This window comes from Aulonocara sp. 'chitande type north' Nkhata Bay, linkage group LG20, assembly GCF_057382095.1.
Source record: "Aulonocara sp. 'chitande type north' Nkhata Bay isolate Kocher_YH1m ecotype deep benthic linkage group LG20, A_spYH_male_GT1.1, whole genome shotgun sequence".
NCBI lineage: Eukaryota > Metazoa > Chordata > Actinopteri > Cichliformes > Cichlidae > Aulonocara > Aulonocara sp. 'chitande type north' Nkhata Bay.
Genome location: NC_141363.1, coordinates 37,488,436 through 37,511,507, shown reverse-complemented (window position 1 = coordinate 37,511,507; position 23,072 = coordinate 37,488,436). Strand labels below are relative to the sequence as shown.

The window sequence follows — 23,072 nt, the reverse complement described above, 5'->3', positions numbered from 1 at the left end:
GCCCTGGAGGTTCAGGTCTGAGTCCATTATTACACCTACATTTCTGGCCTGGTCAGTAGTTTCTAGTTGGAGTTTAAGCTGATTACTGATATTTAGTTGATTTTTTTTGGCTCCAAAGTTTTGTTATTATTCAGTTGAAGGAAATTATGAGACATCCAGTTGTTAATTTGCTCAATGCATTTATTAAGAGTTTGGATAAGTTCAACATCACCTGGTGACATTGAGATATAAAGTTGAGTATCGTCTGCATAATTGTGGTAGTTGATATTATTGGTGGTTATAATCTAGCTTAAAGGGAGCATGCAAATGCTAAATAAGAGGAGCCCTAGGGTGGAGCCCTGGGGGACCCCGCATGTGATTTCTATATTTTGTGATGAAAATTGGCTAATTCCTGTTCTTAAGGTAGGACTTGAACCAGTTGAGTGCTGTACCAGAGAGTCCAGCCAGCTCTCTAGGCGTTCCAGTAATATATCATGATCAAAGGTGTCAAACGCCACACTAAGGTCCAATAGTACCAATACTGTGGATTTACTACGGTCAGTATTTATACGGATATCGTTAAACACTTTGACAAGGGCTGTCTCGGTGCTGTGGTGCCTACAAAAACCAAACCAGACTGATAAATATCAAAGCGGTTGTTCATTGTGAGAAAGCTGTTTAACTGCTGGAAAACAGCTTTTTCAATAATTTTACCAATAAATGGAAGATTAGAGACTGGTCTATAGTTTTGCATTAATGTGCTGTCTAGGTTCTTCTTCTTTAATATTGGTTTGATAACTGCTGTTTTTAAGGCTTTGGGAAAGACACCTGATAGGAGGGAAGCGTTAACTATTTGGATCAGATCCTCCCTGATGGTTGGGAGGACCTTTTTAAGAAAACCTGTTGGTAATATATCCAAGCAGCAGGTGGCAGAGCTTAGTTTCTCAATAATTTTATCAAGGCTTGATTAATTTATTGTTTGAAAGTGAGTCATTTTCTCTGCATAGGTGTTAATTGGGCTTAACGTCGGTATTGGGGTTGAAACTAATGTACTGATTGACCTTCTGATTTTCAAGATCTTTTCAGTAAAGAAGCTGGCAAATTCATTGCAGGACCTGGTGGAGCTTAATTCGGGGACTACTGCCACCTTAGGAGTAGTTAATCTCTCCACTGTAGCAAATAATGTCCTAGCATTATTGTTGTTTCTGTGAATAATCTCAGAGAAAAATGATTGCATCCTTCATGGCTAGTTGATACTTATTCAGCCTCTCCTTATATATCTCGCAGTGAACCTGGGGTCAAGTTTTACCACCATTTTCTCTCAGTGCGCTGGCACTCTCTTTTTTCATTACATACCAGTGGATCACTTCTCCACGGAGACTTCTTTTTACTAGAGACAGTTTTAACCTTAAATGGTGCAATCTTATCTGTCTGTGAAGGTTCTCAGTCATCCAGGTCATCGTAGTCAAAGGAGCTTGCAAAGAAAAGCGTCTGGACTTCTTTAAGTTACTTGAAGACGTTTCACCTCTCACCCGAGAAGCTTCTTCAGTTCTAAGGTCAAATGGTGGAGAGTCCCAGATATAAACCTAGTGAGAGTAACCCCCCACAGTCCTTTTGTCCCTCTGTGGGGGGTTACTCTCACTATATCTGTGAAGGTTCTCAGTCATCCAGGTCATCGTAGTCAAAGGAGCTTGCAAAGAAAAGCGTCTGGACTTCTTTAAGTTACTTGAAGACGTTTCACCTCTCATCCGAGAAGCTTCTTCAGTTCTAAGCTCAAATGGTGGAGAGTCCCAGATATAAACCTAGTGGGAGTATCCCCCCACAGGGGGACAAAGGGACCCCCTGATGATCCTCTAATCGCCTGAGACAAGGTGTGAAACTGGGTGTGGGTCCCAATCAGCCAGAGTTTCGGGTGAGTTCATTGTGAAACCTGGCCCCACCTTATCATGCAAATTCCTGAGATCAGATGGCCCAGGATGTGAGTGGGCGTTAAGGCGTCTGGGAAGGGATCTCAAAACTGGATTATAGATGGCAGAAAGTTGGTGTCGTAAACCACCGCCTCTGTTCAAAGATGGTCGCTCACAGTGGACATAGATGGCTTTTTTCACTCCTCTTTCAAACCATCTGTCCTCTCTGTCCAAAATGTGAACATTGGCATCCTCGAAAGAGTGTCCTTTATCCTTAAGATGCCGATGGACTGCTGAGTCTTGTCCTGTGGAGGTGGCTCTTCTGTGTTGTGCCATGCGCTTGTGAAGTGGCTATTTGGTCTCTCCAATGTAGAGGTCTGAGCATTCCTCGCTGCACTGTACAGCATACACCACATTGTTATGTCTGTATTTTGGCATTTTGTCTTTCGGGTGAACCAGTTTTTGTCTGAGCGTGTTGCTGGGTCTGAAATACACTGGGATGTCGTGCTTGGAGAAAACTCTCCTGAGTTTTTCTGATACACCAGCTACATAGGGGATGACAATGTTGTTGCGTCTGTCTTTCTTATCCTCCCTCGCTGGTGTCTGATCTTCTTTTCTGTGCCTCTTTGCTGACTTTAAGAACGCCCATTTAGGATAGCCGCACGTTTTGAGTGCTTCCTTTACATGTGTGTGTTCCTTCTTTTTTCCTTCAGGCTTAGAGGGAACATGTTCTGCCCGGTGGTGTAGGGTCCTAATTACTCCAAGTTTGTGTTCCAGAGGGTGATGGGAGTCTACAGGAGGTACTGGTCCGTGTGTGTGGGCTTCCGGTAAACTTCGATGTTGAAGTTTGCCTTTCCTGGACTGCGCTGTGCACATTGAAGAGAACGGCAACCTCAACATCGAAGTTTACCGGAAGCCCACACACACGGATGTGGTGTATGCTGTACAGTGCAGCGAGGAATGCCCAGACCTCTACATTGGAGAGACCAAACAGCCACTTCATAAGCGCATGGCACAACACAGAAGAGCCACCTCCACAGGACAAGACTCAGCAGTCCATCTGCATCTTAAGGATAAAGGACACTCTTTCGAGGATGCCAATGTTCACATTTTGGACAGAGAGGACAGATGGTTTGAAAGAGGAGTGAAAGAAGCCATCTATGTCCACTGTGAGCGACCATCTTTGAACAGAGGCGGTGGTTTACGACACCAACTCTCTGCCTTCTATAATCCAGTTTTGAGATCCCTTCCCAGACGCCTTAACGCCCACTCACATCCTGGGCCATCTGATCTCAGGAATTTGCATGATAAGGTGGGGCCAGGTTTCACAATGAACTCACCCAAAACTCTGGCTGATTGGGACCCACACCCAGTTTCACACCTTGTCTCAGGCGATTAGAGGATCATCAGGGGTCCTTTTGTCCCCCTGTGGGGGGATACTCCCACTAGGTTTATATCTGGGACTCTCCACCATTTGAGCTTAGAACTGAAGAAGCTTCTCGGATGAGAGGTGAAACGTCTTCAAGTAACTTAAAGAAGTCCAGACGCTTTTCTTTGCAAGCTCCTTTGAGTGCAATCTTATCCATCATGTCTGAGATTTTGGATAGAAAATCATCTGTCAGTTTGTTTACTGAATGTGTGTTGGTGGATGTTGGTGATTTAAATAAGGTAGAAGTGTACATCAGTTTAAAATTTTCAGCTGAGTTTTCCCAGCTACACTTGCTACACTTGCTTGAGATTCATTTTGGAATCAGAATCATATTTTCTCCAACCCATAGAACGTGGAAAACAGCAGGGAAATTAGCAAGGGCTTTGTTTAGGCTTGTGTTAATATTTATTTGGAAACTTATCACACAGCACCAGTGTTGGGGAGTAACGGAATATATGTACCACCGTTACGTATTTAAAATACAAAATATGAGTAACTGTATTCTGTTACAGTTACCGTTTAAAAAGGTGGAATTTAGAATACAGTTACTTTGTTGAAATAAATGGATTACACGGCGGTACTTTCCTGTTTCATATTGTGGTGGGTCAGGACTGTTTGGGTTTCGTGTGACAGCTACGTTCTGTTGTTCCAGGCGGCAGCGTTACGGTTGCCATGGTTACAGGGTGACGCTCTCTCTCTCTCTCTGTTACTGTGTGTTTCCTGGGTGAGAGAGTGCCTTTTTGTTGTTGTTGTGCTAAGCTAACAGGCAGAATGCTACAAGCATAGCTCTAAAGAATGTAGCCTCATGGGCAGTGTAGTTCGTGCTGCTGGGAGAATGGACTGCCATACACGTTATGTGTATACAAATGTGTCTGTGAGCGCGAGGAGGGAGAAAAAGGCGAGTGGAAAAGTATGAGTTGTCATTGAGCAAAAACGGGAGCTGGAAGCATGTAAATATAATAACCACCTCAGCCAAGAAGAGTGCCTGACGAGCCCAGTTGTAAGTAAGCTATTAAGACTCGACTGTACACCGTGTTCGCGTTTTCCTCCGAAACAATAAGTTCAGTTGGAGCAGCCTTTCAACGCCTCTCTTTGTCTCTCGCAAGAAAAGTTGACCTAGACAACAAAGTAAAGCTAGTTTTTGGCTACGAGCCCGACACGGAACCCGCCATATTAGTCAGAGGTCCCGTTCAGAGCCGCGGACCTTCAGTAACAGTAATAAATCACAGCAATAGTACATTCACGTAGTTGTAAAAAGCATGATAATATATTAAGTAATCCAAAGTATTCAGAATACGTTACTCTCATTGAGTAACGTAACGGAATACGTTACAGAATACATTTTGGGGCATGTATTCTGTAATCTGTAATGGAATACGTTTTAAAAGTAACCTTCCCAACACTGCACAGCACTGAGAGGAAGGTCGTGTGATATGCTAAATATTAAATATATTGTCATACCTATAAGTGTCTTGGTCCTGAGTCTGGTGACCGAGTGTTTATGTTTCTGTTGTTGATATTCTTTGATTCAGTTAGTTTGTGGTGATTCTTTGTTTTTGTCTCCGCATCTCCCCTGTGTATATATATATATATATATATATATACATATATATGAGATGTAGATATATATATATATCTACATCTCCATAGGGGTCGGCACACAATGCACCCGACCCCTATGGCGCCTCCTGCAGGTGGTGGGCCTGCGGGAGGATGGGCCCATGTCTCCTCTTCGGGCTGTGCCCAGCCGGGCCCCATGGACTAAGGCCCGGCCACCAGACGCTCGCCCTCGGGCACCCTCCCCGGGCCTGGCTCCAGGGCGGGGCCCCAGTAACCCTATCCCGGGCAGGGTAAACTGTTCCCTCGATATCCTTTTCATAAGGGTCTTCTGAATCGCTCTTTGTCTGGTCCCTCACCCAGGACTAATTTGCCATGGGAGACCCTACCAGGGGGCAAAAGCCCCCAGACAACATAGCCCCTGGGATCCCTGGGACACACAAACCCCTCCACCACGATAAGGCCGCGACCCGGCCTTGGATAAAGCGGATGAAGATGGATGGATGGATGGATAATAATAATAATGATAATAACTGTTAAATATAACTTGATTTACATTCTTTAGGGAATGTTTAAGGATTTTGTTTACTTGATTAGACAGGCTAATTGCATTTTTAGTTTGTTTTTTTCCTTTCCCTTTCTTTTCTTTTCTTTGTTTTTTTAAGGTCAGTGTTGCCCTGTTAGTACAGAATACTCTTTATTCCTCTGGGTACTGGAAATACACAAATAAAGTGTTCTGTGTTCCTACCTTTTATGTGTCTTTTTTTCCCCCAAATATCAGCCTGTAAGAGTTTAAATAAAAACATTTCTCTGTTTGACAGTTAAAAATGTATAACAGGTATTTTATTTAATAAAAGAATCACAATTCATGTTTATTAACAGATAAATTAGTACATCATACCATGATATGTAACATATAGTGTGACATTTTTTTTACTGTGACAAGTATGGTTTGTCATGAAAGAAAAGTATATAGTACATTTTCTAATGAACACAACCAAATTTACTAATAACTGAAGCATCTGGCATGCATATTCAGAAGATCATTCTATATATTCAAGTTTCATTCAATATGATTTATTCATATTGAAAAAAAAATGGCACAAAAAATTTTGTATATACATATACACACACACACACACACATATATACACACACACGGCAGCAGTGATCAGCAGTGATGCTTGGCTACAAGTTGAACAGCCACAAGGAGGCTAGACCCCCTATGCTAAGCAAGCCTACCGCAAACATGAGCGAGACAGATAAATATGAAGGCATGCCAAGAAGGCATCGGTGGGCAAGAGACGAAAGCCTGAAAGATAGAATCATGGCCAAGCTTGAAACCTGGACCCCCCGTAGCCGGTTACCAAGATTACGTGAAGTACCCTCAGAAGGTCTGCTAGATGATGTTAATGCAGCACTAGGGACGATACCTACAGCCACGGTTACCGACACTAACAAGCTGATCTACAATACGGCAGCAGTGATCAATGAGATGCTTGGCTACAAGTTGAACAGCCACAAGGGGCAGTACCCTCCGTGGAGAAGGAGGCTAGAGGCTAAGATCAAGGTAGCACGGAGGGAGGTTAGCCAACTATCAGAGTTGCAGAAAGGCGCAATGAGGAAGGTGCCTAAGAAGTACAGGAAGCTGTACATACCTGAGGCCTTGGAAACTGCCAAGCAACGACTCACAGCCTTGGCCAGCCGCTTGAAGAGGTACACCAGAGAGATAGAAGGCAAGAGAATAAACCAGCTGTTTTCCACGGAACCAGCCAAGGTGTACTCTCAGTGGCAGGGGAACAATATGAGAACAGCACCACCAAGGCTGGAGGCAGAGCAATACTGGAAGAGCATATGAGAGAAGGACGCAACCCATAACGACAATGCTCAGTGGCTAGTGGATCTGAGGGCAGACCACGGCAACCTCCCCGAACAGGGTCCAGTAACCATCACAGTGGCAGATACCCAAGAAAGGGTCTCCAGTATGAAGAGTTGGACAGCACCAGGCCCTGACATGGTTCACGCCTACTGGCTGAAGAAGCTGACTGCACTCCACGAGCGCCTGGCAGCACAAATGAACCAGCTGCTAGTTGACGAGAGACACCCAGAATGGCTAACCGAAGGCCGGACAGTCCTGATCCTCAAGGACCCCCAGAAGGGACCGGTCCCCTCCAACCACCGACCAATAACCTGCCTCAGCACCACGTGGAAGCTCCTGTCAGGCATCATAGCGGCTAAGATGAACAGGCACGTGGGTCAATACATGAGCGGGGCACAGAAAGGGATGGGCAAGAATACCAGAGGCGCAAAACACCAGCTACTGGCAGACCAAGCAGTCAGCCGAGACTGCAGGACCAGACTGACCAACCTGTGCACTGCCTGGATTGATTACAAGAAGGCCTATGACTCAATGCCCCACACCTGGATCCTGGAATGCCTAGAACTATATAAGATCAACAGGACCCTGAGAGCCTTCATCAGGAACTCAATGGGGATGTGGCGGACAACACTGGAGGCCAACCTCAAGCCCATAGCACAAGTCACCATCAAGTGCGGGATCTACCAAGGAGATGCTCTGTCCCCACTGCTGTTCTGCATAGGCCTGAACCCCCTCAGTGAGATAATTGACAAGACTGGCTACGGATACCGACTACGGAATGGAGCAGTTGTCAGCCACCTCCTGTACATGGATGACATCAAGCTGTATGCCAAGAGTGAATGAGACATCGATTCATTGATCCACACCACCAGGATATACAGCAATGACATTGGAATGTCGTTCGGGCTGGAGAAGTGCAGTTGGATGGTAACAAAGAGAGGGAAGGTAGTCAGAACTGAGGGGATCAAACTACCAGAAGGCAACATTGCAGACATAGAGGACAGTTACAAGTACCTGGAGATCCCATAGGCGAATGGGAACCATGACGAGGCCGCTAGGAAAGCTGCAACCACCAAGTACCTGCAGAGGGTCAGGCAAGTCCTGAGGAGTGAGCTGAATGGTAAGAACAAGATCTGGGCTATCAACACCTATGCCCTGCCTGTGATCAGGTAGCTGGGGTAATAGGCTGGCCAAAGGAGGAGATAGAAGCCACTGACATCAAGACAAGATAGTTCCTTACCATGCATGGAGGGTTTCACCCCAAGTCCAGCACTCTGAGGCTGTACGCTAAGCGGAAGGAAGGGCGCCGGGGACTGGTGAGTGTCAGCACCACAGTCCAGGATGAGACAAGGAACATCCACGAATACATCATGAAGATGGCCCCAACTGACAGTGTGCTCAGTGAATACCTCAGGCAGCAGAAACCCAAGAAAGTGGAGGAAGGCAAGGAACCATCATGGAAGGACAGGCCCCTGCACGGTATGTACCACCGGCAGATAGAGAAGGTGGCTGATATCCAGAAATCCTGGACAAAGCTGGACTGAAAGACAGCACGGAAGCACTAATCATGGCAGCACAGGAACAAGCACTAAGCACAAGATCCATTGAGGCTGGGGTCTATCACACCAGGCAAGACCCCAGGTGCAGGCTGTGTAAAGATGCTCCAGAGACAATCCAGCACATAATAGCAGGGTGTAAGATGCTAGCAGGCAAGGCATACATGGAACGCCCACAGGACTTCCAGATACAGACGGACAAAATGGTGGTGGCTAAACAACCGGACATAGTGGTGGTAGACAAACATGAGAAGACGGCCGTAGTGATCGATGTAGCGTTTCCGAATGACAGCAACATCAGGAAGGAGGAACACGAGAAGTTCGAGAAATACCAAGGGCTCAGAGAAGAGCTCGAGAAGATGTGGAGGGTGAAGGTGATGGTGGTCCCAGTGGTAATCAGAGCACTAGGTGCAGTGACTCCCAAGCTAGGTGAGTGGCTCCAGCAGATCCCGGGAACAACAGTGGAGATCTCTGTCCAGAAGAGCGCAGTCCCGGAAACAGCTAAGATACTGCGCAGGAACCTCAAGCTCCCAGGCCTCTGGTAGAGGACCCGAGCTTGAAGGATTGACTGCCCACAGGGGCGAGTGGGGAATTATTTTTTTTAATATGTGTGTGTGTTTATATATATACATATATATATACACACATATATATAACTGTAGCAAGTGTATATATATATGTATATATATATATATATATATATATATATATATATATATATGTGTGTGTGTGTGTGTGTGTGTGTGTGTGTGTGTGTGTGTGTGTGTATACTGTAGCAAGTGTATATATATATATATATATGTATGTATATATAACAAAAAACTATATATTTATATAAAACAAAAAACAGTAACTAACTGAAAAAAAAATCTCAATCCATTTTCATTTATAAAATAAATGATCTCTCAATTTGGAACGAATCTGCTGTTGAACTTAAAATGCCTCAACAGTGACATCTGCTGATATCAGGGGGGCAGGATCTCTTCTTTCAACTGAATACACTTGCCTTTTTTTATTCATTCATTCCCTCTTAATGAGCACGGCAGTTCAAATCATGGACAAAGGGAGAATGTCCTTCCTTGCTGATCAACAACCACAACAAAAAACTGACATCAAATATGTTTAAACACATGACTAAATGTGACATTTTATCTGTTCCTTTTCAGAAGACATTTTCTTTATTAGTCCCAACACTTAGCTCAGTTTTTTTTTTATTGCTTTATTACTTTGTATAGTATGGATGGCTTTAAGGGAGGTTTTTATCGGTAGGAAAACTTGTAAAAATACAGTTAAAAGTCAAAATTTCTGCTTGTTTGTTGTGAGCAGCAGCTCAACCAAGAATTATAAATGGCTTCTCATGCACATTCAGGCCTCATTTAGACACTCTTTGCTACAGGCAGACATTTCTGCATTTCTGCCATTCAAAAACACTTTGTTTATAGTGTTATATGAAAGCCTTATTTTTATGCATTTGTTACTACTAAGGAGAACACATATGAGGTTTAAGGCCTAGACAATTTTTTATATATTTTTTTGTCTTGCACAATGGAAAATGTCTGAAAATAAAAGTGGGTATCCCTTTATCCAGCTCTTAATTTTATAAATTCTCCAACATGATGGAAATGCAGCCAGATGCTGCTCATTTTATGTTTTTGCTTGTTTTTGCTCCACAAGCTTGCACTTGGCTCTCTGTGTACCTGGCCTGTACTACTACACTTGTCTTCAGATCATCTGCCATCCTTCCTTCTTTTACATAATGGTATGATCCAAGTCTGTCTGTACATGCGATTGCTCGCATGATGTGCCAATCAAAATAGAGTCCCGCCCCTGTCTGCATGAATTCTCAGCAGGGCTGAAGATTTGGCTTCCACATACTGAGGGGCCATTAATTACTGACATAGGAAATTATCGCACGGCCCGGATATAAATGTATAGTGGGCCGTATGTTTGAGACCCCTGCAATATACAGTTTATTAATTAATGGAATAAATAGCTAGGGTATTTATATTATTGTGTTGTGTGACTTCAGGCTTCAGAGAAGTTGGCTTTCCTCTCATATGCACAGTCCTATACAGTGGGGCAAAAAAGTATTTAGTCAGCCACCGATACAATAGGCAAGCAGCTTGGTGTGAAAAAATCAACTGTGGGAGCAATCATCAGAAAATGGAAGACATACAAGACCACTGATAATCTCCCTCGATCTGGGGCTCCACGCAAGATCTCATCCCGTGGGGTCAAAATGATCATGAGAACGGTGAGCAAAGATCCCAGAACCACACGGGGGGACCTGGTGAATGACCTGCAGAGAGCTGGGACCAAAGTAACAAAGGTCACCATCAGTAACACACTACAACGGCAGGGAATCAAATCCCGCAGTGCCAGACGTGTTCCGCTGCTGAAGCCAGTGCATGTCCAGGCCCGTCTGAAGTTTGCCAGAGAGCACATGGATGATACAGCAGAGGATTGGGAGAATGTCATGTGGTCAGATGAAACCAAAGTAGAACTTTTTGGTATAAACTCAACTCGTCGTGTTTGGAGGAAGAAGAATACTGAGTTGCATCCCAAGAACACCATACCTACTGTGAAGCATGGGGGTGGAAACATCATGCTATGGGGCTGTTTTTCTGCCAAGGGGACAGGACGACTGATCCGTGTTAAGGACAGAATGAATGGGGCCATGTATCGTGAGATTTTGAGCCAAAACCTCCTTCCATCAGTGAGAACTTTGAAGATGAAACGAGGCTGGGTCTTCCAACATGACAATGATCCAAAACACACCGCCCGGGCAACAAAGGAGTGGCTCCGTAAGAAGCATTTGAAAGTCCTGGAGTGGCCTAGCCAGTCTCCAGACCTCAACCCCATAGAAAATCTGTGGCGGGAGTTGAAAGTCCGTGTTGCTCGGCGACAGCCCCAAAACATCACTGCTCTCGAGAAGATCTGCATGGAGGAATGGGCCAAAATACCAGCTACTGTGTGTGCAAACCTGGTAAAGACCTATAGTAAACGTTTGACCTCTGTTATTGCCAACAAAGGTTATGTTACACAGTATTGAGTTGTATTTTTGTTATTGACCAAATACTTATTTTCCACCCTGATTTACGAATAAATTCTTTACAAATCCTACCATGTGGATTCATGGATTTTTTTTTTTTTCACATTCTGTCTCTCACAGTTGAAGTGTACCTCTGGTGCAAATTACTGACCTCTGTCATCATTTTAGGTGGGGGAACTTGCACAATCAGTGGCTGACTAAATACTTTCTTGCCCCACTGTATCTCCCTCTGGGTTATTTAAAGGGCCCATTCATCCAAATTAACAGAGCGCCCATATCTTTCATGTTACCTAAAGCTTTCTTCAGTCGTGTTGCACCGCTATTATTGTTTTATCATTAACTATTTTCATGCAGTTGAGTTGAAACCATGTCATTATTAGGTAATGTTTGCTGCAGGCAGTCCAAAAAGGACATTCAGGTAAAATGCTTCTCTAGTAGTTCTGCTATACCTGCTGCTTGAAGTTGCTGTAAGAATTCTTCTAATGCTAATAATAGAGAGTAGAGCGTCGGCCACAGCGATCCCTCCCACTGCAGTGGCAAATTCATTCAAAACAGAAGCATTAGAAATGCCGATCAGCTCACCAGCACAGAGCAGAAGCCTTTCAGCATTTTGCTGTTGTCTAGCTCAATCGTATCACTTTGACGGAGTCTATTCAGAGGTATTCATGCATCTGCCTTCAGGCTACAATGGCAGCCACTTTATAAACTGTCAGGCTGCTTGCCTCAAGCTTTCGGTTCATATTGTTTCCTTTCTTTAATAGACTTGGAGGAGTTCATCAACTCCTTCAGTGGCAAATGCAGGCACAGAATAGCAGGCTGGCCTCCTTGTCCATTTCAACCCAGGTTAATTTTTTTTTTCTTCTCATCCTGTTAGCGGCCCACAACATACATAAAAGTTGTTTCTACACACTTGCTCATGCCTGCACACAGCAAACACAAAACATTTCGCAGTCTGGGCGAAAGCAAATTCTTCAAATCAAGATATTTTTTAAAATTAAAAGACATAAATATAGGCACACAGACAAGGAAGATTAATTATATTAAAATGTCATTTTCATCAAACTCCTGTTTTGATGTAAATGTGAATATTTTGTTATGCCATCCACAGTAATAGCAGCTGAAATATGAAATTACAGCAAAATTTTGGACCGGTTTGCATGACTTTTTTTTTGATGTGCTGTAATTAGAGTTAAACACAATCAGAGAATAAATCACTACTACTGCTGAGGCTGTTCTCGTGGGTCAGGTTGTAGTAAAACCTACTAAGAATCGCATGCTGTGTTAATCAATACCTTTAGACTTCTCTCAGAACAAAGTGAAAAAAGATTTTTGTGCAAAGAGCTGCAGCAGATCCATTCACCAATCCAAGGTTACTAGCGTGTCAGAGTGTGGTCCCTCATGAAGCCACAGTGTGAACAATGCTGTTTCCACCATGACCAAAGACTGTGCTAAAGATTTGGCTCGATTATTTTTATTGCAGTGATAGAGAAATGGCTGATAATCCACTTTCATTCCTATAAACAGAGTGAACATTTTCTCACCCACCAACCAAAAACACTGTTGGGCCTTTATACCCAAGTAATCTCTGTTTATTTAAGGTTGTTTTTTTAGCCAATAACTATGAATAGATGGTGTTTACTAAATGAGATTTACTTCATGAACTTATGGAGAAACCCACAGAAAAGCCACTCACCCCCAGAGAAATTAAACTTGCTAAATAATTCTTAGATGATTTCCTAATCACCCAATACAGATAATCACTTTCACACACTCTCTGCTCGTTTTTGTTTGTTTTATGTTTGTCATAAAATTTAACATTTGAAACAAAAATTAAACAGGCAGTGGGACATTAAAAGATTTCAAACCCTCTTTTCAGTATTATACTATGATCTTGTTCTTTGGATCCTCCTTTAATGCAAATCTTTTCTTTTCATGCTTAATTTCATTCATATTAATTAGGCGCAGGCCCCAACACTCACATTTAAGATAATATCTGAGGAGTCTGGGTTTTTGGAATTTTATCCTAGTTTTCCTGGGACCTTAACAATATCGAATTCCATGAATAATACAGCAACAGGATGATTGGTTTACATGTTTATATTTTTATACTGAAAAATAATAGTTAAAATTTTTACTTTGCAATAAAGCAAGAGAACTATGGCCTTGTTATTTCTTTAAATCCAGATATCTGCTTTGATATATTTTTTTTGTTGTTGTTGTTGTTGTTGAATTGTAAACATTATTCCCCCTAAATCTCAGGGGCATCTTGTTTTTAAAGACTCACAAGCTATATGGCGTTGCTGTATTATAAAGGAAGTGATATTGCAAATCAACATGTAATCTACATTAAAACTTATCCAAGCTTAATTTTTAAGCTATTTTAATTTCAAAATAAATTCAGTGGTGCTGCAGATGGAAGAATAACCTAAAAGGCATTACAAAGCTGCTGCAGAGTATTTCTGGTCCGACTGATTTTGGCAGGGAGCGGTGTCTTTAAAGACAGCAGAGTTTAATCCTACAGCTAGCTGTGAGAGAAGCAAGGTGTAGAAAGAACATTCTCTGAATGGTCTGTTAGCATACAGCGGAAAGTTTTCCCGTGCAGCCAAATGAACCGGATTAAAGTAGATATTTCCCTTCTACACCCTGACACAGGCAGCTAACAAACCAATCAAGCACATGATATCAAATGAAGTTCTTAAACCTTGAAAAGGTGAGTGAAATCTTCAAATCTAAAAAGGCTTTTTAAGGTTTCCAAAAATGTATCTTGGCATTTAGTGTTTTCCGGCTATGAGGTATTCCACTCATTTAAAAATACATGTAAAACGTTGATCAATATAATTCATAGAATAATGACACGAGCGATACAAATTCAGAATTAGACTAGAACTATACAGCCGAGGTATAATATTTCTTTAAGGTTTCAGACTGACCAAAGTGTTAACATTGCATGATTTTGTTATAATATTGTTTGTGCAAATATTATATTGCTCTCTTTGCATTTGCACTGTGTATATCCTTTACAAATGGGTTGTTAATGGGATGCCATAGGCTTCTGACTGCCCTCATCCCAGTTTTGCCTGCTTACTCTTTGTGGACCATTCCTCTTTTGTTGGCTGATCAGCTTCCTATTGGGTTGCCAGACAAGATCCTTGGCATTTGTCGGCAAATGAAAGAAGGATTAAGGGATGGCTACTAAACACTCCACGGCTAAGAAGTGGGCTGCTATTCTCCTATTCAAAGCCCTCTCCCAGTTCAGCAGCTCCCCTTTATATATATTTGTTTTCTCAAAGACAACATTGAGAAGTCCCCAGTTCTGCAGAAATAAAGGAAAGTCAAGCCGGCAAACATGCTTATAGTTGTTGAAAAGGAAAAGAAATCATACAATTAGCTGCACTCTAAGTACCAACAATTACAATCAAGTGTGATGTTTTCTTGGTGTAAACCTTTAAGATGTTTCATATGTTGAAAGTATTAAATTAATTTATCAACTACCTAACTTGGTGGTAACTGAAATGTCTGAAAGAAATCAGTCTCTGTTTGATGAGACTACAGAAATGGAACCAATACTCATAAATGGGAATAAGAAAATATTAGCAGATCAACTGGTGTAAAAATAGGTATTCTTCTCTGATGTTCTGTAGAACCTGTGGATCCTTCTGCTGGTCACTGAATTTGATTCATCCACATTATCATTGTCATCAGCAGTAATTCAGTATTATCATTCATCATCAAAGCAAGCTGCGACAAACAAAATTAATTTCTGGGCACATGATACATCTGAACGTCTGTTATACAGAGCATTAGACTGATTATATGCAACATAACAAATTATGTGGAAAATATTCTTGTTAAATATCTCGGTGCCTATTTTTAAGGCATATTTGAACAACCAATACAATGCTCCAAAACACATGTGAATCACTCCACAAATAGTCTTCACTTTTATTGCAAATTGCAGTCTTCTTTTCACATGTAATCCTTAAATTGGATGTGAAAAATAAAACTCAGAAAATTCCTCCACATACGTAAATGAAAACATGATCACTAAAACAACTGAGAAGTCTGAAACTTTTACTGATTTACTGCTGAAAATTTTGCTTAAAGTAGATGTTATCAAAAACTGGAAATGCAAACTTGTTTAGTTATTTCTTCTGTTATCAACTGTTAAAAAACCTCTAACGGCCACTAATGAAATCTCTGCTCTCCCTGGGGCAACAACTTATATTTAGCATTGTTCATCCTTGACAACAAGCCCTGAACCTGCTTTAATCTGAAACCTTACTGTCACACATTTCTACATTAACTGACTCACTTTCTGATGTCTGTCTTTTATATGATTTAAATATTTCAGTTTTGATCTTTTCACACAGTAAGGCTATTCGAATAAAACATTCCCATGTTGCTTTCTGATTTTTCCTATTTGCTGTGTGTCTTGTGTTACTGTGCTTTATCTTGTTCCTCTGTGCGTCTGCAATGACCCAGTTTCCCCACAGGGATCTAATGCTGTCCCTGCCCACCTCCACAACCTCATCCAACTATGATTCCCTTCATTTCACATGGTGAGAGAGAGGGAGACAACTGTAATTTTAAAATGTATGTTAAATATTTATCTCTGGTTTTAAGGAAAGCAGCTATTAATTCAAGATGTGAAAACTTGATGTCATTTGTTTCCAAATAACCACAATGATTTCACTCAGACATCCCAGGAAGAGAGGCCGTCCCTCTAAACAGAGGGCTGGACAGATCCTCTCTCATATAGAAAATGGGCTTTAATTATTATACAGGCAAGCCTGAAGGCAGTGTTGGCTTCAGCTAATGTGATGAACCCTCATTGTGGCAGTGTCACTACAAATGCTACAAATAATGAAAAGCAACAGAGGATCAAAGCCTCTAAGCTCCTCACTTTGCACCAGCAGCTTCATACCTTCCTCACCTACTTTTTCCTCTGCTGTTAAAGTCTGAAACAGAGCAGAGGAAGCGTGCCCTCAGGTCTCCCTCAGGCCAGCATACCACCACAGCTTCAACAGTCAGCATTACAGTGGAACCAGCTTCTGTGAACATATGTGCCTTTTTTATACTTATAACTCATTTGTAAGGGAGTAAAATTTCCCTGTTATGACGCAAAACAACCTCTGCATCCATAATCACAGACTACTAGCATGTCTATATGTTGATTCTTTTCAAAGCTTTAGGGACAGTGTTAGCTGATTCCTAAGTCTGTGCATTCTTTTGTCCTTCAGAGGAATGATTTGCTATAAAATCAGTGCATCCTAGGAATGTTTAGTCGAGGGCTACGTGATGATGTTTATAACATCATGGTCTCACATCACTGATTTTTTACATTTTCACTAGTGATTAATTTATTTTATCACTCGCTATAAAAATTAAGACTTTTGGTTATATTGGATTTTTATATCACTTCTTATATCAGTACAATAAAGTGTTAATGTAACATACTATATTAAAATACATTTTATATTCATATGCCGTGAACAAAATTTCATCAAGGATCTTACAAAATTTTATTTACAGTACATCATTATAAACTATACATCTGATCGGTGGTAATGCTTTGATGTAATCTAGATCATTACGTAAGACAACAAATATTATCTCCACAAAGATTTGGAATCAGTGTGATGGGATTTATTTCTGATGTTTGGAAACCTTTAGTTTTATATTTAAAATTCAATACACTTTTTATATGTTCATTGTAATATTTACAATTCTTTGTTTAATTAAAATGAAATAAATTACATGTGCACTCTGCACAGCAAAATCTCCAGTGTTGAATTAACACTAGAGAGTGTATATATGGGTCTACACCTCTGAGTGTTTAATACAACACTGTTGAGTGTTAAATTAACACTTTTGACAGTGTTATATGTTTAAAAGTAACCTAGTCAGTTTTGAAGATTAACAAAGTCTAACACTGAGCAGTGCTGATTTTCTAACACTGGAAAATAACTCAAAATGTTAGAAATATTCCAGTGTTAAAAAATCAGCACTGCTCAGTGTTAGACTTTGTTAATCTTCAAAACTGACTCGGTTACTTTTAAACATATAACACTGTCAAAAGTGTTAATTTAACACTCAACAGTGTTGTATTTAACACTCAGAGGTGTGGACCCATATAGACACTCTCCAGTGTTAATTTAACACTGGAGATTTTGCTGTGTGGGATGATGCCTTCAAAATGCTATATTTAAGCATGCCAACTATTACCACAGGTCAAAGACAGAAAAGCAGCAGATCCTCACACTGACGCAAATGCCAGCAGCATTTTTGAATTTTTACCCCACGAATGACTGTGACACATCACTGTCATGATGATTTTGACTCACTACTCATTACTGCTGATACACTTCCACTGACTTCCAATCCCCTTTACATTTTGTAACACAGTTGTTAAAAATGTGAATTTTGGTGCACAACAGCAGGGGAGAAAAGAGAGGTTAATCCCAGTTTAATACAGTGATGCACAGCCCAGGACCGTGGCTGTGATGATTGTGTTATCTGCAGACAGCATTTAAGTCTCCCTCAATTTCAACCCAGGTAAAATAGCTGGAGGAAAGTGAAGGTGGAGTAGAGTAAGTGTGAATGCCCGGGGAAATTGTTATTAATAGCTGCAACTTCCCACAGACCGTGCTCTCTGCAAAGAAGCTTCCCGTCACCTCCACTGGATTTGTTTGAAGTGCTTTCTCTATCCTCACTGTGTACCTTTTTTCTTTCAACCAGGCTGGACTCTAGAGGGTTTTTTTCTACATAATGCTTATTTATATCTTTAAGACACAGCATACGCACTAAATAGCTATAAACTGTAGAAAGACAGCCTGGACAGCTGTTTAACTGGATTCCAGTCACCTCCAAGAAGCATTTTCAGTGTTTTCTACAACGTGACAGTAATTTACAGAACCAAGGCCATTACTTTGAAGCTTTGATATGTACATTTAGCAAACGTAAACAATGATCCTAACTGAAGATTAACAGTAAGTTTGTCATATATCAGTTATATGTAAATGTCAGACTATCACGTGTTCGTGTGTGTGTGTTACTTTTAAAGGTTATTTCAAATTAGGCTTTCTCATTTTATGGCGTTTTTAGCTTGCTGTAATCAGTGCTCACATATCATGTAAATAAAAAAATCATCTCATATAATTGATCAAATAAAACTGGTAAACAGTACCCTTCAATGAGTTTGTCTTAATCACTACTGCCTCTTCCATTCAACCTAAAATTCCCTCTGACTCCTGCTGAAATATGTACAGCACACCACCAAAAGTAAACATTAAAATTAAAATAATTATATATATATATTTAAAAAAATACTATCTAAACAAGGGGAGCGGAAAGCTTACAATCTCATGAATTTATGCTGCAGGCTTCACACCATGAAGTGAGCCACTGAGAGATGAAAGTGAAAAGAAATAAAAGGCTCAATTTAATCTGCTTTAAGGCCCTTCAACAGCATGTGCCTGGGACTGTGAGAGTGAGGGCTGATAGGGGATAAATATATTTCTTACCATGCCTTCCAGCTATTACACCCCTCTCCAACACAGACGCCTATTCAACAGAGGCAGGTTTCATTACCAGCTGTAATAGGCTAAGTCTTCAAATTATGAAATGCCAAGCTCGGATGACACAGAGACACTAGCTGGGCTGATCTTTTGAAGAATGTGGAAAGGGGGAGACTTGATAGCTGTTTGAAAAAAAAAATCACCAGTGAAACCAGTGGTCAGAAAGCACTGGGCCCGCTGCAGGCCTCAAGTTTAAAGAACAGACGGCCGTCCACACGCTACATTCAAACATGCTGCATCGACGTCACTTTAATAAAAATGAACTAAACAAAAGCTTCCAACCGCCATGTATACGTGTGTATATGAAAGAAATATGAAGAGGGGATATTTAACACCTTCCATTAAAATCGTACTATAACGATATATTTACTATGCCTTTTCATTTTAAAAGTTGTGAATTTAATACATGCATATATGTAATTGTGCCATTTTTGGCTAGGTTCATGTATTTATTTAGCGTTTGTTTGTTTGTAGGCTAAATGTCATTTCAGAGGAAAATTCTGCTTGAAATTGGTATCCACACACGGAGCTGACGGCCTGGCTCCTGTCGCCTGTGATCGGTATGGACATTTGTCACCGTTTAGCGTGACGGGAGCCCGCGCCAGCGCTCACCATGAATATTTAAGCGGCTCCAGGCGGGAGAAGTCATGGGGCAAAACGCCCGTTTAGACCTGATTAGCAGACAGTTAGCCGCTAGTCCTCCCGGGGCCTACCTTTGTCCCCGAGGATGCCGTCGATGCTGTGTTTCGTTTTCTTTTCTCCGTCCTCTTCCTTTTTATCGCACTCATCCTCATCTTCCTTTTTCCCAAAACGAGCGCGAAGTACACGGCTGATCGAACTCACTGCGAGCAGAAAGGCATCTTTAGCAATAACATAATAATAATAATAATAATAATAATAAGAAGAAGAAGAAGAAGAAGAAGAAGAAGAATGTTTTTATATTAAATTCACTGTTATTCTATTATTATATCATTATTATTTTATTATATTGTACTGTTATTATTTTTGTTATTACCATATTACCATTTACAACGATAGCAACAACAACAACAACAACAATAATAATAATATTAATAATAATAATAATATATTTTTCGTGATAACTTCCTTGATTTGAAAGTCTGTTTTTATGTATTCTTCGCGGAGGGCAAAATTCAGAGAGTAAAACTGTGAATTAAACGCCGCTTACCAGAGGAGGCCTCACCTGAAGGGACTGTGCTTCTGTCACACACCCCGTCCTTCAGTAGCTTATCCCGGATCTCCCAGCTGAACATGCCAGGGTTGTCCCGCTTGTACTCTTCAATCCTTCTCTCTACATCCGGCGTGGCTACCTGCTGCAGGTTGCCGTGAGCCACACAGAAACAAGGAGAGTGAGCTGAGCCACAGGCTACAGGCCCCGAAATCTTTCGAGTGACTTTTTAGAAAGCAGGTGGAAATATAAACTATAACAAGGCTGTGGAAGCCTACAGATAATCTACAGATTACTAACTTATCATTTAGCCTAGTGGTATTGACAGACAATTATCCGTGTTGTCCTTTAGATCGTTTCTCTCACCCGGGGTTTGCTGCCACCTATGGCGCCGGGTCGGATGGACCCGGTCTCTTGGTAGCGACAGAGGATCTTGGACACGCAGCCGTGGGAGACACGAAGTTGGCGCGAAATGACGCAGGGCCGGATCCCGTGGTGGGCCATCTCGACTATCTTGTGTCGGATATGGTTGGGCAACGGTCGGCCGTTAATGAAGACCCCCCCTAGCTGGTTGACCCGTCCCTGGCCCAGAGGAGTAGATACTGTGGATGACACAAGGCCAGATTCGGTACAGAGCGGCTTTAAGCGCAGACTGTTGTCTGTTATTAAATAATCCAGTTTGATGACAGGCTATTTTTCTTATCAATCACACCTAATGCGAGCCCGGTGTTCTTTCAGCTATTCCCTGCCAGTATTCACTGACAGTACCACGTGTCAATTGTTTTCAAATCTCATTTGATCGCCATTAAGGGCTAACACTTCACAGTTCCACATGCCAAGCAGAGGAGGTGAAGAGCACCTGCTGCCACGTTTCACTGTTCGCCGTCACGCTGTCCAAATATTGGACTGATCCTCTGCTTCTGCCGGTGGGTGCCAATTTCCAGGCGCGCGGAACTTGAAGCAACCCAAGTGCTGTAGAGACTGTCTCTGTTTTCTCTGGAATTTCTAGTCGTTTTCAATTCGCTGACAAAGTGGTCACTGGATGATTAAGTGTGCTTGTGACCGGGGCCTTTAATATTTAGCATAAGAATAATACAACGGAAATTGTATTAGCATAAGAATAATGCAACGTGAGCTTTTTTTTGGGGGGGGGGGGGGGGGGGGGGCACTTGCCTTTATTCATGCAATTGTGTTCAGTGCCAGTCCTTGCACACAAAGTTTACCCTGGAGTTGAGGCCTTAACTGTTAAGCACGCTGAAGGTCTTCTCACGTGCCTTTAATGTTTAATGCAGAATATTTGTTTGAATAATCTTCAAATTAGGCTCGCATTTTTTTTAGCCTCCGCAAAAAATCTACCGGAGTCTGAGAGGTTGTTCAGGGCTACTGTCAAGCTCCTACCTTCCAGAGGGAATCCAGTGCGGGGATAGTTCTGTCCGGGAGCCGGGCGCATCATTCGTGGTACCGTTCCTGGCAAAGACGACATTGTAGCATTAAAAACAACAGAAAAGAAAAGAAAAAAAGACAAGAGAAAAAAGAAAAAAGATGGACACGTTAGATGTCCGATTCAAGAGTTGATTTGTTGGTCACACGCGTTCTGAGGATAAAAAGTGGCAGTCAGATCCAGCGTGGAGTAAAAATCAAACAAACAAGCAAACAAACGAAAACGGCGGTTGGATGTTAAAATGTGAGCCCACAGCATTCAGGCACACGGGACTGCTGTGGAGCGGAGTCCTTAAAATGCTAATGTGCTCGCAGTATACAGTTGTTCTGTCTGACATCAGTTTATTTTCTCCCGGAGAAGTCCGGACCAGGCGGACTGGAGAATGGACGATTTTTCGCGAGAACCAATAGGTTCTTGGCGCTTTCTCTTATTTGAGGGGAAAAGGCTCCAACAAGTTTCAGCAGCCAATGAGAACGAAGAACGCACAAACGTACACACACACATACCAAACACACGATACACTCACACTGAAAATGCAGGCCTTAACACAGACTTAGCACATCCTCCACACCCGCACATCCGCCTGTACGTCACACTGGATGGACACAAAACACCAGCACCTGTCAAATACAGGCTACTGCAAGCCAGTGCAACTACTCTATAATGAACAGCTGCAGGCATTGACGTGTGCTGTGCTCACTCTTTCCTTTTATTTACAGCTGGGAAAAAAGAAGCTTAAAGCAGTTTGAGCCAAAAGCAGCAACACAAGCTAGTCCTCAAGGTTTGACACTTTTAGTCTTTAAGGTGAAAGTGTTTTCCATGTCTCATTTTCTGATCACGTCTTTCTAAAAGTTTGAAAAAATAAATAAAATTGTGAAGCAGTGTCTGTCCTCTGAATGATGATAATAATAATTTTTAAAAAAAACCCTGAAAAGCTTAAAAAAAGGAAATACAAAAAATTGTGTAAGATTCTAAGTGAAGCATTCACAAAAAGCTCAACAGGATTTATATTAATCAATTTTAATTCAGATCAAAAAATTATAAATGTGTTAAATTCAATACACCCAGTGCTGAATGTGAGGAGATAATGATAATCAATATTATATTATATTATTATATAATATATTATTATTCACTGAGTTGGAGATGCTCTGTATCTCACTGTACAGCTGTAAAGTGGCAATAAAGGCACTCTATTCTATTCTATTCTTTTCTATTTATTTACCCCTATTTATTTTGATGAAAAAATGACTACATATGGTTGTGTTTTTAATATATTCTTTATAATTAAAACTACATTTAAAAAAAATTTAGAATTAAAGTTTCAGTCCATACATAGATACATTCACACATAGAATTAATTGTCTAATTGATCAACTATATGATACAATAATAGGCGCAATTTTACGGGTGATCAGCTCTTATTGTTTGACCAAGCAGACAAATCAGAAAAGTCTATTGTTTCTTAGAGCCCTGAAAGTCTCTTGCAGACATCGTGTTCTACTG

At 41.4% G+C, this 23,072-nt stretch overlaps 1 protein-coding gene across 4 annotated transcripts in view; it reads right to left on the bottom strand.

Moving 5' to 3' along the window:
* The window catches only part of LOC147306239 (paired box protein Pax-7-like), a 104,543-nt gene extending 82,550 nt beyond the window's left edge, over positions 1–21,993 (bottom strand). The window contains exons 1-4 of one of the 4 annotated variants that reach the window (XM_086276358.1): positions 21,524–21,993; positions 20,492–20,727; positions 20,126–20,267; positions 19,650–19,778 (exon numbers count right to left, since the gene is read on the bottom strand). In XM_086276358.1, the coding sequence (XP_086132484.1) occupies positions 19,650–19,778; positions 20,126–20,267; positions 20,492–20,727; positions 21,524–21,608 (592 nt within the window). In that variant the 5' untranslated portion in view covers positions 21,609–21,993. Of the gene's footprint in view, positions 1–19,649; positions 19,779–20,125; positions 20,271–20,491; positions 20,728–21,523 lie in introns of all 4 variants that reach the window. The other 3 variants (XM_086276360.1, XM_086276357.1, XM_086276359.1) reach the window with 3 other exon arrangements.
* Positions 21,994–23,072: the final 1,079 nt, after the last annotated feature.